This window comes from Pituophis catenifer, unplaced genomic scaffold (genome assembly GCF_029215685.1).
Source record: "Pituophis catenifer annectens isolate HBS135680 unplaced genomic scaffold, rPitCat1.0.hap2 SCAF_1, whole genome shotgun sequence".
NCBI lineage: Eukaryota > Metazoa > Chordata > Lepidosauria > Squamata > Colubridae > Pituophis > Pituophis catenifer.
In genome coordinates, this window is record NW_027256881.1 from 45,279,174 (window position 1) to 45,299,336 (window position 20,163).

General features: G+C 37.7%; 1 protein-coding gene across 1 annotated transcript in view; it reads left to right on the plus strand.

Annotated features, from left to right (window-relative positions):
- Positions 1-20,163, plus strand: part of HHAT (hedgehog acyltransferase) — a 143,752-nt gene that overhangs the window by 29,746 nt on the left and 93,843 nt on the right. Inside the window, exon 7 of the mRNA XM_070948658.1 lies at positions 15,814-15,964. Within this exon, the coding sequence (XP_070804759.1) occupies positions 15,814-15,964 (151 nt within the window). The remainder of the gene's footprint in view (positions 1-15,813; positions 15,965-20,163) is intronic.

The window sequence follows — 20,163 nt, forward strand, 5'->3', positions numbered from 1 at the left end:
TGTAAAATTCATCAGTCTCCTCTTTTTCCGCATCAATGCTTGCTGCATAAACTTGACTAATCATATTAAAATGTTGTCCACAAACTTTAATTGATAAAATTTGTTCCCAAATATTTTCCTTGTTATATCCTTCCTATGAAAACTACGAAAACAATACCATTAATTCTTCATTTTTCATATCTTGAATAGTAAACAGTAAGTTATTGTGGTTAAAAAGGTCCAATTCTAGTCCATTTCACACTTGGTAATATGTCAGATTGTAGTCTATCTATTTCATCTTTCACAGTTTGAGTTTCCCATATTCACTCCACATTTAGCTTCAGATTTTCTTTTCCTACATGTGATGTGTTCCTTCTTCCAACTGTTTTAGCTCTTTCCATAGATGTTCTATAGGACTTTGATTAAGATTCATAGCAGGCTACTTCAGAACAGTCCATTTTTTTACTTTTCAACCATTCTTGGATTTTCTAAGATGCATTTTTTTTAGATCCTTATTCTGCTGGAGGACCTATGAGAGGCAACTAAAGCAGAGCTTTCTAACACTGGGCATTACGTTTTGCTCTAGAATGCCTTAGTAGTCTTCTTATTTCATTGTATCCACAGATTCAAGGCATGCAATGTAAAAGGTAGCAAAGCAACCGTAGCATTGTGGAACCTCCTCCATGTTTCATAGTAGGAATGGTGTCCTTTTTTTAAAAAAGTATAATTTTCCTTCTGTGAACATAGAACTCTTATGACGTACCAAAACACTCTAATTTTGTTTCGTATGTCCAACGGATATCCTGCCAGAAGAATATACATTTAAAGAAACTCCAGTCTGCCTTTTTTGTGTCTGTCTTCCAGAAGTAGGGTTTTCCTGGGTCTCTATCAGGGAGGTCTTTCAGTCAGACAGTGAAGGATGCTTTGACTTGACATTGTTGTATTTGACCTTGATTTTGGTCCAAAATTTTTGGAGGTCAGCCAGAATCTATTTTGAAATTTCCTTGGTTCTTTCTCCATCTTTCAAACTATCCTTCTGTTCCACCTAGAGTCAATTTTCCTCTTGCAGCTTTAGTGGGCTACAATCCCATGGACCTTAAATTATGATCACAAGAACATGAAGAAACCAACATGGAGATGGTTTATCATGTTTGGCTATTGCCATCTTTTTTCCCCCCCTTTGGCAACTCTCTACTTTTTTTTCTGTGGTCCATGTTCATTTTTTTTTGTCTTTTAATGATCCCGTAGTCCCTTGCATCTGGGTGGAGTCGGGGCAACTGAATGGAGCTGAGAGTTTACTGCTGGATACCTTTCCGGTCGCCAATGCAGATTTCGCAGCAGATATATTCTCATTCTGCCCAGAGAGAGAAATATCTGCCTCTACTTAGGATCGAACTTGCAGCCTCCCGATTGTGAGGCGAGAGCTCCACCTTTAGGCCTCCGCACCACTCTGTAGTCCATGTTCATTGTGCTGCACAAAATGCCCGAGAGAATACTTTTCTCCATACAGATAGGCTGAGTGACTAATTATGAGATTGGAGACACCTGTGATACCAATTAAACATTTTGCTTGAGAGATAACTAAAGTCCAGTTATATCTTTAGCTTCTAAGGGAACCAATAATTAAATCAATGCTATTCTCATTTGCTATTATTTTTTATAGACATAAAAACTTGTTCATTATGTTCACTTCATTAAATTAATTCAGTCATCATTACTTTGTGAAAAACGGATCTTTAATAAAAAATAAATGCTAGTAATTGATGCTTATAGATTTGGAAATGTGGCCATTTGTTGAGCAGTTGTTATTTATTTATTTATTTATTTATTTATTTATTTATTTATTTATTTATTTATTTATTTATTTTTTAAATTTTTATACCGCCCCCTTTCCCGAAGGACTCGGGGCGGTGAAAGCCAAGATTAAGAAACATCCAATACAAACATTAAAATGCATTTAAAACAAAATTAAATCCAATGGCTTTCCCCAATTTAAAATCCCCTTACCCATAAAATTCACCAATAAAAATTCTAAGCCAGCCCGGCTTGCCGAAATAAAAACGTTTTCAGAGCCCGGCGAAAGGTTCGGAGGTCTGGGATCAGTTGTATCCCTGGGGGTAGCTCATTCCAGAGGGCGGGTGCCCCCACAGAGAAGGCTCTTCCCCGGGGGGTCGCCAGTCGACATTGCCTGACCGACGGCACCCTGAGGAGACCCTCTCTGTGGGAGCGTATTGGCCGGTGGGAGGTTATCAGTGGCAGAAGGTGGTCTCGTAAATAACCGGGCCCTAAGCCATGGAGTGCTTTGAAGATGAGAACCAGTACCTTGAAGCGCACCCGGAAGACCACTGGAAGCCAATGCAGCTCACACAAGAGAGGTGTTACATGGGAGCGCCATGTCACCCCCATAAGTACCCACGCGGCTGCATTCTGCACCAGTTGGAGCCTCCGGGTGCTCCTCAAGGGAAGCCCCATGTAGAGAGCATTGCAGTAGTCCAGGTGGGAAGTGACAAGGGCATGAGTGACCGTGCATAAGGAGTCCCGATCCAGAAAGGGGCGCAACTGGCGTATCAGGCAAACCTGATAGAAAGCCCCCCTGGCCACGGCCGTCATATGCTCTTCTAAAGACAGCCATGCATCCAGGAGGATACCCAAGTTAAGCGCCCTCTCCGTGGGGGCCAATGTCTTGCCACCAATAGCCAGTGATAGCACCAGCTGGCTATATCGGGACACCGGCAACCACAGCCACTCAGTCTTGGAGGGGTTGAGTCGGAGCCTGTTTCTCCCCATCCAGACCCGCACGGCCTCCAGGCACCGGGACATCACTTCAAGGGCATCTTTGGGGTGGTCTGGGGTGGAGATGTACAGCTGAGTGTCGTCAGCGTACAGATGGCACTGCACCCCAAAACCACGGATGATCTCACCCAGCGGCTTTACATAAATGTTGAACAGGAGAGGCGAGAGAACCGACCCTTGCGGCACCCCACAAACCAGGTGCCTTGAGGTCGACCTCTGCCCCCCAGCCAACACACACTGCGACCGGTCGGAGAGATAGGAGGAGAACCACCGTAAAACGGTGCCTCCCACTCTCAACCCCTCCAACCGGCGCAGCATGATACCATGGTCGATGGTATCAAAAGCCGCTGAGAGATCTAATAGGACCAGAACAGAGGAGCAACCCCTGTCCCGAGCCCTCCAGAGATCATCAACCAACACGACCAATGCTGTTTCCGTGCTGTACCCAGGCCTGAAGCCGGACTGGAACGGATCTAGATAGACGGTTTCATCCAGGTACTGCGGGAGCTGTCGTGCCACCACACTCTCAACAACCTTCGCCAGAAAGCGAAGGTTGGAAACTGGACGATAGTTTGCCAAAACAGCTGGGTCCAGAGAGGGCTTCTTGAGGTAGACTGTACCTCCCATTGTATTTGAGAAATTTTGGAATGCTTTTCTAATCCTTATTAGGAGTTTGAGAGCCAGTTTGGTGCAGTGGTTAAGGCATCAACCTAGAAACTGGGTGACTATGAGTTCTAGTCCTGCCTTAGACACAAAGCCAGCTGGATAACCTTGACCAGTAATTTTTTCTCAGCCCTAGGAAGGAGGCAATGGCAAGCCTCTTCCTAAAAACCTTGCCAAGAAAACTTTAGGGACTTGTCTAGGCAGTCTCCAAGAATCAGACATGATGGAACAGAAGAAAAAAATAGAGAGTTCAGGATCCTGTTTAGGCAATGAAATTAGTTTAGTTGCTGACATAATTTCAGTTTAAAATGCGTAAATGATGGGATATGTTACATTAATCTGAAGTAAAAGTCAGTATATTTTGATAATTTCTTATCCTAAAGAATAAATCGATGTCTGGGAAAAAGTGGTATAAAGAATATAGATCCAGCCCTCCCTATACGAATGAGGCTGTTTTCAATAGCAGCTTCCAGACTGTAGGATATTTTATTTTCTACAATCCATCAGGATCTTTTTCTTACTCTTCTTTTTCTGCCAACTGATTTAAGGTTTCCTGTTTGTCTTGCCAAACAGATGGTTTTGATATGACACATGCTCCTTTTATGTTTTAGCTGCTTCCGATTTGGGACTGTTACTTTATTTCTTTTATGAGATTCCTTTGTGCTTAATTATTGCAAGCAATAATTGAAATATGCAACTTATCTTGCCAAAAATAATGTCACATTCTCCAGTTTTAATATACAGTTTTTTATAATTTCTAAAAGAGATAACATATAAATAATTTTGCTTTTCTCCCCTAAATACTGGGCATTCAAATAATTATGGAACAAAGCCCAGTGAGTCCCTTGGAGCTAATATAATTAGATAGCAATGTTGTGATTTCGCTTTATTTCTTATTTTATTTGCATAATACTTATAAGGGAGGATGAAAAATGGTATTGCTTATTTTCCATAAAAAATAGAACAAAATCCAGATATATGATAAAAGAAAATGCATCTACTTGGAATTGTAAAGTGAATTGTACTTTTATTGAATGCTCATAGTAACTTCTGTATTAGGTTTTTAGTTATCCTTTACAAGGAGCTTTCTATGAAATATTTGGATTTTGTTTCTGTCTCCTTTTTATCCTTACAATAGTATGCTAGCATTTAAAAATATTTGTCCTGCTTTTTCTGTGTTAATAGATCAGAAAGTAAATTTGCCTACGTTAAGATTTGTCTATAGAGATTTTCAGTCATCCAGGTCATGGCTCTTCTAAATGTGCTTTTTTCAAAAAGCAACTGAACTGAAGAAGCTTCTTGGATAAGAAGCAAAATGTCTTCAAGGAAAAATAAAGTCCCGTTGCCTTTTGAAAAAGCACTTTTGGGACTACACTAATATTCTCCAAGTCAGAAGTGATGCTCAGGACAGGTTACAGCCTTGGCATTCAAGAACAAGCTAAAGAAATTTATGTGTTGATTACTAAACAAATTTATAAAAGCAGTCTGGGTGAAAACAAAATTAAGACAACACAGAGTCATCAAAAAAGGATCTCCTCCATCTCTCTCTCTCTCTTTCCCTCCTCATTTCCAATTTGGGTCTTAGAAAATCTGGTTGGTTTCCCAATTTTTGCACAAGTTTTTACATTGTACATGTGCAGATATGGCAAAGAAAGTGGGACACAGGATTTCTTTAAAACATCATTATCAACACCACTAATTTAATACAAGTGCATCTATACTTATATTCACTAATTAGACATAATAGGAATAATGGAATAAATCAAAAGATGAGTGGGACCAACAGAGATTTTTCTTCAAGTAAGAGTGTTCTCAATGAAAAATAAGAGTTCGTGCAAAATACATTGCCAAATTAGTATGTCGGCTGTTCGAGATAGACCAGGCTAGGAAATCAAAGTTATTTTTACTGATACTTTTATTATAAAGCTATGGTAACAGAACCTTGCTATTCTGAATGGACTTTCCCCCTCCCTCCCTTTATTATGGAGAGGAGGGCCTTATTGGAAGATGCAACAGGTCACAACTCTGTCCTAGACTCAGATTTTCTTTGTCTTAGTTGCAGCTCTTTTTCCTGTTCCTCAGCATGATTCCTTCTGCCCAATACACAGTAAGGGAATATTTCAGTCCTTCTATGGATTTTAAAGAGAATCCTCTGGAATACAGAACTGTTCAATTTTGTACTAACACTCTAATTTAAGTGTTCTACTTGCAATATTGTAGTTGTATCCAGGGAAGATCCAAATTCAAATGTCTATTGAGATTCTCAGTCATTCAGGTCATGATTGTCCCAAAAGTGGGACAGCTGAAGAAGCTTCTTGGATGAGAAGCAAAACGTCTTCAAAGACAAAACAGAAAGTTCAGTTGCCTCTTGAAAAATTACTTTTGGGACTTCCAAATTCAAACTTACTTTGAGCCATATAAGGTCACTGATGCTTTCTACCAGCTACTATCTCTCAGCAAACCTTCATAAAAACTATTTTGGAAATGCTATAATAAAATAATCACTGCCTTGCAGCCTATATAAATCATGATGGGATAATTATACAGTATCTATATCTATCTTATCTATCTATCTATCTATCTATCTATCTATCTATCTATCTATCTATCTATCTATCTATCGTATTTTTTTCAGCAGTCAGGACAACTTTACAAATATAGCTTACGGTATGCTAATTAAGTTACTGACCAGCATGATATTATGCTATACCATAAAATGATACATTTGTACCCTTACCCATTTGAAATCATCAATTTGTTTTAATATTAATTTATGATGCCTACCAATTGCCTTTTTTGACACATTACACTAACCAATAAGACAAAAGAACTGTGTTACTGTAAAAAGTGTATGTGTTTGATCTTAATAGATTTTTGTGAGGAAAGAAAGCTTTTAATCAATTTGGATCATGAACATTCACAGCATTCACAGCACAACATTCAAAAGAGTTCAGTGTTTTGGGGTTGAAGATATTATTTGGCCTATTAGCTGGCCCAACCATCCTATCTGAATGAGAAATCTCTCTTCCAGTGTTAGGCCCACCTTTCACTTCTACAGATACTTATAACCATTCATTTAGTCACTATTTGAAATTACAATGGCATTGAAAAAAATGACATGACAGTTTTTTCACACAGCCATTGCATCATTCCCCATAATCATGTGATCAAAATGTGGATGCTTGGCAACTGGAATGTATTTATGATAGTAGCAGTATCCCAGGTTCATGTGATCGCCTTTTGCAATCTTTTGATAAGCAGAGTCAACGGGGAAGCCACTTTCACTTAACAACTGTGTTACTAATTTAACTGCAGTGATTCACTCAACAGCTGTGGCAAGAAAGGTTGTAAAATGGGGCAAAACTCACTTAACTGCTTTGCTTAGCCACATAAATTTTGGGCTCAATTGTGTTTTCAATAAAGGAAAAAGCACTGATGATGTTACCCAGGGGTGTGCTTCAAAAATTTTAGCAAGGGGTTCTCTGCCCGGTTGCTGGGTGGGCGTGGCCATGGTGGGTGTGGCCTAGTCATCCTCTTGCACCACGGCGGGTGGGAGCGTTTTTGCCCTCTCCAGGCTCCAGAGGCTTTCCTTGAGCCTCTGAACTGCACAGAATCTTAGCTAGAGGGTCTTCAGAACCCCTGCAAACCCCCAGCAGCCCACCCCTGATATTACCCAGTTTGGGTAACGAAATGTCTGCAAAAAAACTACCAAGTTCAGAGAGTATCAAGGACCCTCAATTGTGACTATAAGTTGAGGACTACCTGTAATCATTCCTTGCTTTTCCCTTTGGGGGTGAGGGAGGAAGAGAAAGCATGGCAAATTACCCTTGAAGGCAAATAGACTTCAAAATACTTTCCATGGAGTAAGGCCATGGGAGTGAATGTGACTACTCATCTGCTTTATACATTATGAAATAAGTCCCAAATCCTTTTTTCATACATGAAAAAAGTCCCAAATCCTTTTTTCATACATTCCAAGGAAATGAGGGTAAAGACAGAAGACAAGAGTTGGTAACTAGTATCTTTGTCTTTGATAATTATTCTCTGACCACTAGTAAGTTCTATTTGAGAACATCAAAACAAGTAGAAGCCAACCTCACTAAATTCAGGAGTGACATCAAAATAAACTCGATATTGCCTGCGTCTTCAAGAGAGAAAAGTGCTGCATGGATGAAGTACTAATTTCTCCAAGAATGATCCTGTATGTTTCCCAAATAGAGTAGATGTGAGATGGCTCCTGTATTGGTTCACTGGTCATGTATTTTAGTTCTCCTTTAAAGGGCAGAACATTTAGTCAACTATGTACTAGCGTAAATAGTATCTGGAGAAATGGATGACATCTGGGGGTAGAGCTTCCTTAATAGTTTTAAGAGTTAAGGCTTGTTTTTCCCTCTAACAACTCCCAGTCTTAGGTAGAAGCTAGGGGAGACAATTGGATTTCGTCCTTGGATAACATCTGTGCCTTGAGCTTAATTCTGTGCCTTGAGCTTAATTCCAGCACCAACATCAAGTTGACAACTATTAATTATTTTTGAAATTTGGCACCACTTGTTCCTGATAGTTTGTCCCAAGCACTAATCTAGCAGCTGTCTTTTCAACTAGTATTGCTTCTTCTTTCATAGGCAGTTTCATGTAATATAGTTTTATGAGATGAAAGCATGAATAAACATGCCTCAATTTACATTTGTTGTACATCTAAAAATGATAAGCACAACCAGTTGATAGTAATTTGCATTTTTTTTAAAAAATACATTAAATGCCATAGCTACTGTAGCCCTGTGGAATAGGAAAGTATGAATTTGCATTATACTTTGGTCATATTGAGAAAGGAATGATGTATATCACTGCTTGGAACCCTTTTAAGCATTAAATAGTACTATTCATTTTTATTGTTAAAATTGAAGAATAATCATTCTTGATTCAGAATTAATATGAAATGCTCTGGCTGATATCTTTAATTTATAGACTAATAACCCAGCAAATTATTTTTAAATTCGGTTTTAAAGTTTCTATTTTTTTTTTAATGGAAGATGTTGGTGTCTCTGCATTCATTGACATTTTAATGAACTATTAACAAAGGAATGAATTTGCTGCCGTTGTTCAAATAATGCTGGGCAAGAAGAATTTTGAAATAAGAAAATACAAACTCTGGCACAAGATATTTAATGAGATCTAGTGCAGTTCAAGTACTATGCAAATACTTTTTGCCTAAGGCCTGTAAATATCCTTAGAGTAAAATATGGTGGTTGCTTTATAGAAACAGACTATCATCATCAGTCCCATCTAATATACTTAAGTTGAGAAATATTAGCTGAGAAATGTGGGCGAAATAAAGTAGTTCCATGGCAGCTGGATTTAGACCCAGCTCTTCTTTTTCCCATCACCATCTTTGTGACCCTCAGTGGGTAGGCTTATGAAAATAAAATATGTATTTGTACTATAGCACAGAGAGTATTTAAAATGATGATTTTAAGGTACATTAAGATAGTTATCCTATACCAAGGGTCTCCAACTTTGGCAACATTAAGACTTGTGGACATCAACTCCCAATCAACTCCCATCAACTCCAATTCTGGGAGTTGAAGTCCACAAATCTTAAAGTTGCCAAGGTTGGAGATCCCTGCCCTACACTCTTCTAATTATTATATTTTGTGATTTTTCCCCTAGCTCTTCAACAGCCCTGATGAAATATGTCTTTGAACAGTGTTTGCGTGTGAAATACATTTCAGTGTATTTTTTTCATGTACTTTCTAGAGTTCTCCATAGACAGTACTGTCTTCCACCTTTGTTAGGCTAATAGCAAAACAAACAAACAAACAAACAAACAAACAACCCCCAATCACAGAGGCTATCCTCTGTTAAAAACACCTATGGGAAGAAAGCCAATAGGTTGGGTCAAACTTATATTTGAAAGAGTAAGATTTCTCTTCCTAGTAAAGCTGAAGTGAATTCAGCCAAGCCTATTGCTTTTCATTGTGGGTCTCTAATTCATTTAGGTGACCTATGCACCTGGAATTTTCTAAAGCTTATGGAATTGTTTAGTGGGAGCTCTGTGTGACTAGGCAGACTGCCAACAAATGCCTGTAGCTCCACTTTGACCATCATCATATTTTCATCCTTAAACTCATTGCTCCTCTGCTTTATTAAAATTATTTTTAATATCTAGTTATATACTTAGGAAGTATTTACATGCAAAAGTTTGTTCCTTTTTTCTGTACTTGCTTTAATATCTTCAAAACTCTTTGATTTTTTTTTTTTTTGGTCAGGACGTCTTATCCAGCTTCATGGGTATCTTTAAGGGTCAATGTTGCATGAGCAAACTTTCTCTCCATCATGGATGGTATAGAGTATGTCCTTTCTCCATTAGAAAAGGTCACATAATAGACATTTGTAAGCATTGCAGCACTTAATAAATAGGCTTGCCGCCATCATTGTTTTCATTTGCAAACACTTGCAGGGAAACAAGTTCTGAAGACAGATTCTGACGCTGTTATGGGAGAAACTGTGAAAAGTGGGGGTTGAGGTGTTTGGTTTATATAAGAAAAGGCAACACAGTCCAGATGTGAGAGACATGAGAAAATACATTTAAAAGAGACTCCACTTTAATTTATTCACTATAATTAGGGCTGGGAATTTGTTTTAAGTTTTCAAAAATCTTCTTTTGCCACAAACTAGCATTAAAGACATGTATTTGGAATGGATCTTATTCTTGCTTTTGTGATTTCATAAGGCTTTACACCAGTGGAGCTCATTTCTTCAGATTCATTCCCATGTACCTAAGATCTTCAGGTCTCTGCTGGAATAATGGAAACCTTCCATTAAGGGATCAAAACTTTTCCTGCCTGATTTCAACCAGAGTAGAAAGATTATTTTTTATAGCAGGCTTAGCCAAAGATTGAGTAACCAAGACTTGGTTGCTTTATTTTGCATTGTTTAGTCTTTATAAGTAATTTTTCTTCTAACTCTAACCCTATCTCCAGCACTCCATGAGCAGACCACTCACAAAATTGTGTCGCAAGATTGGGTCCAAAGAGTTTAAGGCAGATGGAAGTAGATGCTTAAAAGAACTGTCAAAGTCACATTGACCTTGATTCTTTGTTTAGATCCTAGAGATCATGAGGTATATTCAGAGGGATCCCACAGAACCTTTTTCTCTGTTGCAAAAATACAAGAAGGGACATGCTGTTGAATGCGAAAGACCAATAAATCCTGACAGTATGAACTCAGCATTTTTTATGATTATGTTAAGAATGGAATCATAACATATATAAGGAGCATGCCAAGAAAAGACTATAGCTTCAACCCAATAAAATATAAAAATCTTTTTGGAAGTAAATCCATCAGCAGCTGGTTTGATGCATAATATTTTAAGCACCATTGAAAATAATTGACTAGAGTAGAATACTGTGAAGGAGTTCCAGCCAAGAGCCACTGTATATAAATATGTCCATGGTGTATCTGACAGCTATGTTTTGATCTTGAATATAAATTACCATGTTATTTATTCCACAAGTAAGAAACATCTTTAGAACTCTAGAATGTATTTAGAATTAAATTACACTTTATGAAATCAATGCCATTTTCTCATAGTGTAAAACATCTGTATCCCAAATTATGCTAAAGGCTTTGTGTACAATAAGATAGTTAGCATATTATACGTTTTATAAAGCCTCCATGTCTTGTCTGCTTCAAAATATATCCACAAAGTGCTGAGATCATTTCGGAGAAAGAGGAATTGAATAACACAATCTTGAGTTCTAAAGTCTCAAAAACTCCCATTCCTATTTTTTACTGTGCTGCTCGCAAAACTTTTAGAACTTTTGAATTGTATTTCAGAATTGTTTAGCTCACTACAACCTGACCTAAGCATAACTGATGGGCCTTTTCAGACTCTCAATAATTTTCAACATGCCAAAAGTCACTTCAACCTTTTTTTGCACATTGAAGCAATAACACAGGTATGGGACCCTACCTAGGGAATTTTAAGCCAATATGTCTTAATCTTTTGCAGAGGGCCAGTTCAAAGCAATTGTGTTCTTCATAACACTGGACAGAGCAATGAGACAAATAAAACAGATTTGTTGGTTTGAATAAAGTAGTTTTTACATTTTCTGCGCCACAGCTATCTGTCCATCCACCCAATGTCAACAACTGATGATGTTTTGTATGTAACTGGAGAAGTTCTGGTTAAGAAAAATAATAGTGATTTATCAGACATTTCTCTAAGTAATTGCTGTTGTGCTGATCATTACAGATAATTTGATTCTGTTAAGAAAAAGAGGTTGCAGAAAAATCATTTCTTTCTTTAGTACCATTTTTTATTAGTACCTTCACACATTTCAGGTTAAATACATAATATCTTTAATAATGGAAAACCAAAGAAGATACTGGGAAAAAATAGAAAATATTAAAATTACCTGTAAATTAACAAATAAGCTTGCTCCATATATGTTGAGGACAAGGAATCACATAAGAATCTGTTAAGAATTAGTTTTTAGAGATATTCAGAACTGAATTAATTAATTGGATAAGGAGCTTGCAGATTGAGACTTTTTTTTTAAAAAAAGGTTTAATCAAGGCAATAGATCACTTATAAAATCTGAATGTGTCCTTAATATGTATTATAAAAGTACAAATGTATATTCTTCAAAAATGTATAAGACACTAATACAGTCAAAAATTGGAAATGCAGAGATGAAAGTATTATATGAATTCCATTTTGAGAAGAGAAATACTAGGAGAATCGAAATGAGTGTACAAAAACTTATTCGTAGATTATCCTTCAGTAACTTTATAGGAAACTTACTTAGAGACTACATCGTTGCCACCTCATTTTGTGCAATATAGGATTATTGTGTACTTTTTATGATTTTAGTGGTTACTGTTGTGACTGCTCAGGATTTATTGTATATAAAATGAGTGGCTATATGAGTCTAATAAGTAAGTAAGTAAAGTAAATTCCACTGAATGTTTCATATCTAACAAAAACAATGTTTTCTGCTAAGAATATAATTCTGAAAAATAAGACATTGTTCATGCTTCTAGTAGTGGCTGCTACACTTTAACCCTTGATCCTAAAAAAGAAATCAACTATCTGTATGACTTTAGGAAAATGCAACACTGTGAATGATTCAATGTTTATGAAATAGAATATATAGAAATAGAGCCTTGATTTTTGTAAAATGCTGAAAATGAATTGATTCAAATTAGTGAATTGTTACTCTGGGAAATGTTAACATGAAGTAAAAGTATTTAATTTTTTTTTTTTGAAAGATTACTGAATCAGTGAACAGTACTTGAAAATACAATACTGCTTATCAGCTGTTCCAGGTTGTAGGGATCACCACCGCCCATTACTGCCCATCACTGCTGCTGCCTTTTGCCACCTCTGTGTGCCCCATTTTTGGCCTCCGCGCATCCTGTTTTTGGCCTGTTCCAGGCAGAGAGGATAGGCAGCGGCAGCAGCAATCCCCACCACCTGAAATGGGCCAAAAACGGGACATGCGGAGGCCGAAAATGAGGCATGCAGAGGCCAAAAACTGAATGCATGGAGGCCAAAAATGGGGTGCACGGAGGTGGCAAAAGGCAGCATCAGCGATGGGCAGCGACAGGCAGTGGTGATCCCTGCAGCCTGGAACAGCTGATAGGCAGTATTCCGGGAGGCCAATCCAATCACCAATCAGCTGCTTGTGCTAAATCAGGCTGTGTTGAAGCTGACCAGGCTGTTTGCTGTTTGCTGCAAGGAGGTAAATTGCTGGGAGGTAGAGGCAGATTTTTTTCCCCTTGTTTTCCTCCCCAAAAGCTAGGTGTGTCTTATACTTCGGAGCATCTTATACTCTGAAAAATACATTTTAAAAAAAAATGATTTATATGCTGCCCTTCTCCAGAGACTCAGGGTGGCTTACAATGCATTAAGCAATAGCCTTCATACTTTTGTATATTTATACAAAGTCAGCTTATTGCCCCCATAATCTTGGTCCTCATTTTACCTACCTTAGAAAGGATGGAAGGCTGAGTCAACCTTGAGCCTAACATTAACTAAGAGGTTAATGTTTTCTATCTAAGTTCCATTCTGAGGTTCTCTAAAGGCCCGAGTTTGAGTTATCTTGTCATGGAGATGAACAATTGGGCTTCCTCTGAATGTTGAAACTTCAGAGATGGCTTGGATAATGATCCGTGCAACCTCCTAAAGTAGCAAAGAATGTTTTGTTCTACTCCAGAATTGAAAAGATATTTGGCAATAAGAGAGTTAAGGACCATGGTCCCAAGGTTTTCTGAGCAATTTTGGGCAGGAGCTTCCAACAGTGTGTGTTTCTTTCAGGAGGGGGGAATCTGTCTGTCTATCTGATTTCTGAGGCTTTTCTGAGTATAGACAACAAGTCTGTAAACAAAATAAGGGTTTTGGGCATGTTGCCATAATTATTACATTTAATACAAGTAAGCAATTCTCATTCATTTCAAGCAGCACAAGCAGCTTGGAAAGGTCTGGTTTATGCATCTCAAAAAGAAAAGCCATCTAATCATTAGAAATATTATAAGATATTTCATATCCATCCAATAGTGTCTGTTTCATGTATTATTCAGCCTTAAGATAAGTGTTGTATTTGCTACCATTGCCTGAAAGTATTCTGTATGCTTTTAGAAAATGAAACCTTGGAAAATATTGGGCCTGGTAGAGGATGGGAAAGATATTACCTAAAATTGATGAGCACTGTGTTAAAGAGGCTATGGACTTCCTATTCCATGTTAGGGGTATAACAGTGCAACTAATACATCAATATTTTGGATAAGGCAAGTGGGGTAGAACAGAATACAATGCAAATACAATACAAATCTGTACTTTCATGACCTTTACCAATAATATCAACAATATATTATAAATGCTGTAGAAGGATGCAGATGACTGACACTCATGCCTGTCATTGCAATTTATAGAATATACATGGTTGACATGCAAAGAAACACGAGTTACAGTAGTCTAGTTTATGTAAATAGAAGAGGCTATCCCCAAAAGTTGTTGAACTCCATTTTTTAAGCTTTTGCTGTCATGAACATTGATAGATGTTGTAGATCAATCCCTGTCCCATGAGAATGCACTGAAAAGGGAACATAGCTGAGTATTTTAAAGACTCTTATTTTCAGACATTGCAGCATTTATCCTGTCCATTTCCCCCCCTCCCCCCGGAGTCACATATCTTTGAAGCAGCACAATATTAAAGGCTAAAAAAAATTTAGGTGCAGAAGTAAAGCAGTATCTGTAATAACACTGAATATATGAAGTATTGACTTAATATTTAGGGCACATGAAGATTTATAGTTCTTGGAAGGTAAATATTTATCTTTCAGATCCATGTCTTGATTTACACTGAGATGAAAATCAATATTTACTTATAACCATTTCAATCTAGAAATCCTAGCTATATTATGGAAGTATTATATTCCTCCTTTATTCTTAAACTGTTAAACTGTTAAACTGCATAATGATAAGTAGAAATGAATCGTTAAAAAAAACCTATTACAACTTTTGCATTGATGATTTTAAGATCGTATATTGTTCCATAAATAAAATTTCAGCCTTGTTGTAGAATAGCAGTGTCAAACTGGCTGCTCACGGGCTAGATGCGTCACATTCAGGCCATGCCCTGCCCAGTTCCGTGAATGGGAAAAAACGTCACAAAATGTCATGTGACAGCAACATGACATAGAGAGTTTGACACCAGTATTTTAGAAAAAGTGTTTTGAAAAAAATCAGTAACTGGGCAAATGAGGGTCTGAGCAAACATTCTATTCAAATGAAAAAATAAATTTGGAAATTTATTTTCCAGTTTTCAGTTGGAAAGTACAGCAAAGTAGACGAAGAAGTCTGGATCTTCTAGACAGCCTTAAGAAATGTGATTCACGTTCCCTCACTTTTTTCCCCTAAAGCTAGTGGTTTGCTGTGAGTTGGCTCCCTTATTTTAAAAGCCAAATGTATTGTGAAACAGGCTGTAATTTTCCAAGATGCATGGTAAAAATGGCCTACATTTATCTTCATTTTATAGAAATTCTATGTGTGAACCACTTCAGTTTCACTATGAATTCGCCAAATTCTTCTAAGTGGTTCATCCTGCATCTGTCCAAGAGGTACAGTATTTATAGAAGAGAATATTTGTAGCTTAGAGTTGAACTGTGTGGTCCTTGATGCTTTCTGAGCTTGGTACTTGTACTCTGAGGTACAGTTTGTGCATATCTGATGCACAAACAGGCAGAAAAAAAGACATACTATATGCTTTAATAAAGTGCATTTGTAAAAACACAGCAGCATATTTAGAAAAAAGAGGACTGTAAATATTACGATGATATACTAAAGTAGAGCATTTTCCTCTTGCATTCTTACAGGTGGCCTTGCATTAGCCCACGTCCTATTTTTTTATGTGAAATACCTTGTACTTTTTGGTGTTCCAGCACTTGTCGTTCGCATGGATGGACTCAAGCCTCCTGATTTACCTCGTTGTGTAAGCACCATGTACAGTTTTTCTGGAATGTGGAGGTTAGCTTTATTTGATTGCTGATGTTTATTGCGCGAGCCTTTTTTTTATGAAATAGCAGTTGGGTGCTACAGTAGTTTTTGCATATTCATTACAAATGTCTTCTGTTTTCAGAATAATTTTCTATTTAATAATCACTGTCACCTAATGCATAGAAAAATTCAAACCTGCTGTTGGGATGTTCTTGACGAACTGACACTGATCTGATAATTATTATTTTCCTATTCAGTTCTTTCTGAAATATGATTCATTTTCCATTATTGTCCCCTTGAAAAAAGCACTTTGCCTAGAAAATTCATAAAGTCGGTTAAATAACATTTTATTAGGTAATCCCATAGGGACAGTACTGAGGATAATGTCTTCTGTATCAAGTTAAAAGTAATGGGATCTACCTGAAATGAAGTAACCAGAGTCATTTTGAAGGTGTAAAAATTTGATTGATTTCAGTGCGCCTTTGGGTTTCCATTGTTTTTTAAGGTTATTTTTGCTATTGTGGATGACATGTATAATGATGACAATCTACTTTTGCTATCTGGAGAAAGGGGCTAATCTATGAAGTGAACATCTGCTTAGCTATTGTGTCTGCTCTTGATAGTGTGGATTTAGCAGCTATTCCCTGAAATGCTTTATATCATCAACACTGTTTGTCAATTACACTGTCCTCCAGATGGCATCAAGATGGCATCCACCATATGTGTATGATCAGTAACCTCTTTGTAATGAGCCTTACAGTGGAATTGTTTTTTAAAACTGTTTTAGAACTTTGGCTGGTCCAATATCAATGGTCTCCATGCAATTTGTCCATAAGGTAACCCTAAATTAATATGACAAAAATAGCTTTCATACATAAAATTAAAACCTATTTGTTCTTATATTGATCAGTCTGGCATGTCTGGGAAACCCATAAGCAAGACAAGAGCATTGGTTTATTGTTTTCCTTACTTTATATAATGTTCTTCACAATGGTCTAATCCCATTTTAAAGCTGATCCCCTATTATTTAGAGAAAATGACTTCAGTTACATAATATTTTTTTATCCTGAGATCTGAAGGAAAACCTTTCAGGTCTAGAAACATTTGTTTCAAACTGATAGAAAGGAAATTATAGGGAAGTTATTTTAAGTTTCAGAAAATAGTTGAAAGGTTTATTTTATCATTCCTTGGTGGTGATGGGAAATTGTATATTGTGGCTTAGCTTTTAGGTCATCATTTATTCTAAGAGAGTTTTGCTAACCTGTTTCCCCGAAAATAAGCCCTCCCCAAAAATATTAAAACACATGCACAGCCAGTCCCATCCATTAGGTTAGGGTTAGGGAGACAGCTGGAAATCAGGTAAGATGGAAAGAGAAGTCCCGTCTTTCTCCATGCGCCCCAAAATAATAAGACCTCCCCGAAAATAAGGCCAAACACTTATTTTGTGGTTCAAAAAAAATATAAGACAGGATCTTATCTTTGAGGAAACATGGTATTTAAGCTAATATTATCAGATTTATACATTTTATTTTATAATAACTATTATTATTTTCTTCATGTTTATCTTGTTTATTTTGCTTATTTATTTATATCCAATCCTTATTGTTTTTACAAATAACTCAAGATGACGAACACATATAATACTTTTTCCTCCTCCTATTTTACCCACAACTCTGTGAGGTGAATTGGTCTGCGAGAGAGAGGGACTGGCCCAAAATCACCCAGCTGGCTTTCATAGCTAAGGCAGAATGGTTTCCCATTTTCTAACCTAGTGCCTTAACCACCAGACCAAAATGTTACTGGGTTGAACACAAAAATGCTAAACTGGCAAGATGAGAATGAGGAGGAAGAGACTTGCTATCTCTTTGAGCTCTTTCTCATGTTTATTTCCTTCCCATTTTGAACAATGAACAATAATTTATTTAGACTAGCTCTCAAGCTAATGAAGATAGCTATCTGGGTTGGGAGTGTGATCTAGTTTTCATCTTCTCCTTTCAGTCATCACCATCCAATGTCCAACTGTCACTGGATTTTCCTATTTGAGGATGAAATCTTCCCTCTAATCCTGGGTCTCCAAGAGTCACAAGATTGCTGCCCAAATAAGCCAGTTTTTCAAATTGTATTTGAGCATTTGGTCTCTGCATCATAGGCAAGAAGAAACTGCATTCATTCAAAGCTCGCTAGGATTCAAACAAGCTTTTCAATAATTAATCAGCAATATTAAAAGCTAGTAACAAATAACTAATTTTCAGTGGGACTGCATGTAGTTCTGATCTAGAAACAGATGCTACCTGACAGGGATGCGCAATGGAAAGACACAGATGTTTTAAGAGTTGCAGAGAAGTGGTGCATTTAGATCCCTGTTCCTGTTTTTGAATTAATTCTGAAGCCCTGCACAGCCCTGCTAATAAGATGATTAATGCTTCCAAATGTAAATGTAAATTATCAAACCTGGGAGGAAGATCCTTATCCTCAAAAATAAATATACTGCCTCAGACCAGCCACACTCTCTCTCAGCTCTAGGCAAACCACTTCTGAAATCTTGCCAAGAAAACTGCAAGGAACAGTCTAGGTCAGGGGTGTCAAACTTGATTTCATTGAGAGCTGCATCAGGGTTGTGTTTTACCTTGGGGGGCCAGGGTGGACGTGACCAGGATGGGCATGGCCAGCTCAATGTCACTCATGTCGGGGGGGGGGGCGTGGTGGCCTGAGCGCTCTGCCAGCGAAAACGGGCTCCCGAGCTTCATTTTTGGCTGCAACGGCCTCCTGCAACTCTCTGCTAGCAAAAATGGAGCTCGGGAGAGCTGCATGCAGCTCTTGTGAGCTTCGTTTTCAGCTGCAATGGCCTCCTGCAACCCTCTGCCAGTGAAAACGGAGCTTGGGAGGGCTTCACGTGGCCTTCGCGAGCTTCATTTTCTCTGGCAGAAGTACCACAGACTGGTCCTTTGCTATTTCCAGGACGGCCCCATGGACCAAATCTAAGTGCCCAGTAGGCCGGAGTTTGACACCCCTGGTCTAGGTGGTCACCATGAGTCAAAAATTAACACAAAGAAGTTAAAACACAGATTAAAATTAAGAATATATATATATGTAGGTTGTTCTGTAGGGGTAACAAAAGAAAACAACATATCTCTAGGATCTGTTCAACTCTTTGCTCCCTAACAGCATTTTGGATAGACTGCGAGCACATCATGTTCAGCCTTGATTATCATCTAGGTACCTAATATGAACTGAGACAGGAAGGAAGGAAGGAAGGAAGGGAGGGAGGGAGGGAGGGAGGGAGGGAGGGAGGGAGGAAGATATTGAGTGATTCAAAATGATGCTGTTTCAAATAATTAATGTAAGTTCACCGCCTTGAGTTATTTATATAAAATAGTAAAAGCAGAATATAAATAAATAAAAACAACCAGGTTGCAAATGTAATAAAATGTGATTTTTTGGGGGGAGGATGGGGGCATGGCTATGTGTCATTACTGAAAAATATTTGTAATAACATGCAGTCATTTCTCCCAACTTGACATCAAGTTGGTTGGGAATATCGGAACCTTTATTCCAGCACATCTGCAGATGCCAGATTGAGGAAAGCAGGTTTACAGCTTTGCCGATTTTAGTCAGCGCTGAATTCATTGTTAGATTTTTGAGAGCAAGATGTAAAGATAGCAAAAAAAGTTTTTAAAAGCCATGACTCTATACTTTCTGAGATGGGAAATATTTTTTTCTGTTTCATGCTTGGAATTAGGGTAGACTTGAGTATTGGAGCTTCATGAAAAGATTTCAAGCTGCTTTACTTCTTTTTCTGTAAGGCCTGGGGAAGCCATTTTTATTCCACAGTGGCATAGTAGCGGGGGTGGGAGGTTGCCATTTCCTTTCTAAGCTTAGATTATCCTTTTCTGTTTCCTTTTGTAACCATAGTAAAGGTGATATTGATTTTTCCCCCTGGGTTTAACTTCTCAATTTCTGCAACTTTCAGAAGATTAAGGATATTTTCTATCATCCCACCCCATTTTTTCTTCCTATCAATCTGTAAAAAGCGGGAGAGTTTGAGGGGGAAAATGTCTGGTCGCAGAATGTTGGTAGTTTTTGCATGAGTCTCTCAAAACTAACAACGATGGTGGAATTTAGCAGCTCCAGAAGGTTAAACAATAATGAGCCCAAACAACGTGGTATCGTTTCTATTTCTCTTTAAGATTATTATTGGAAAACTAATGAAAATTGTTTTTATCCTTTCA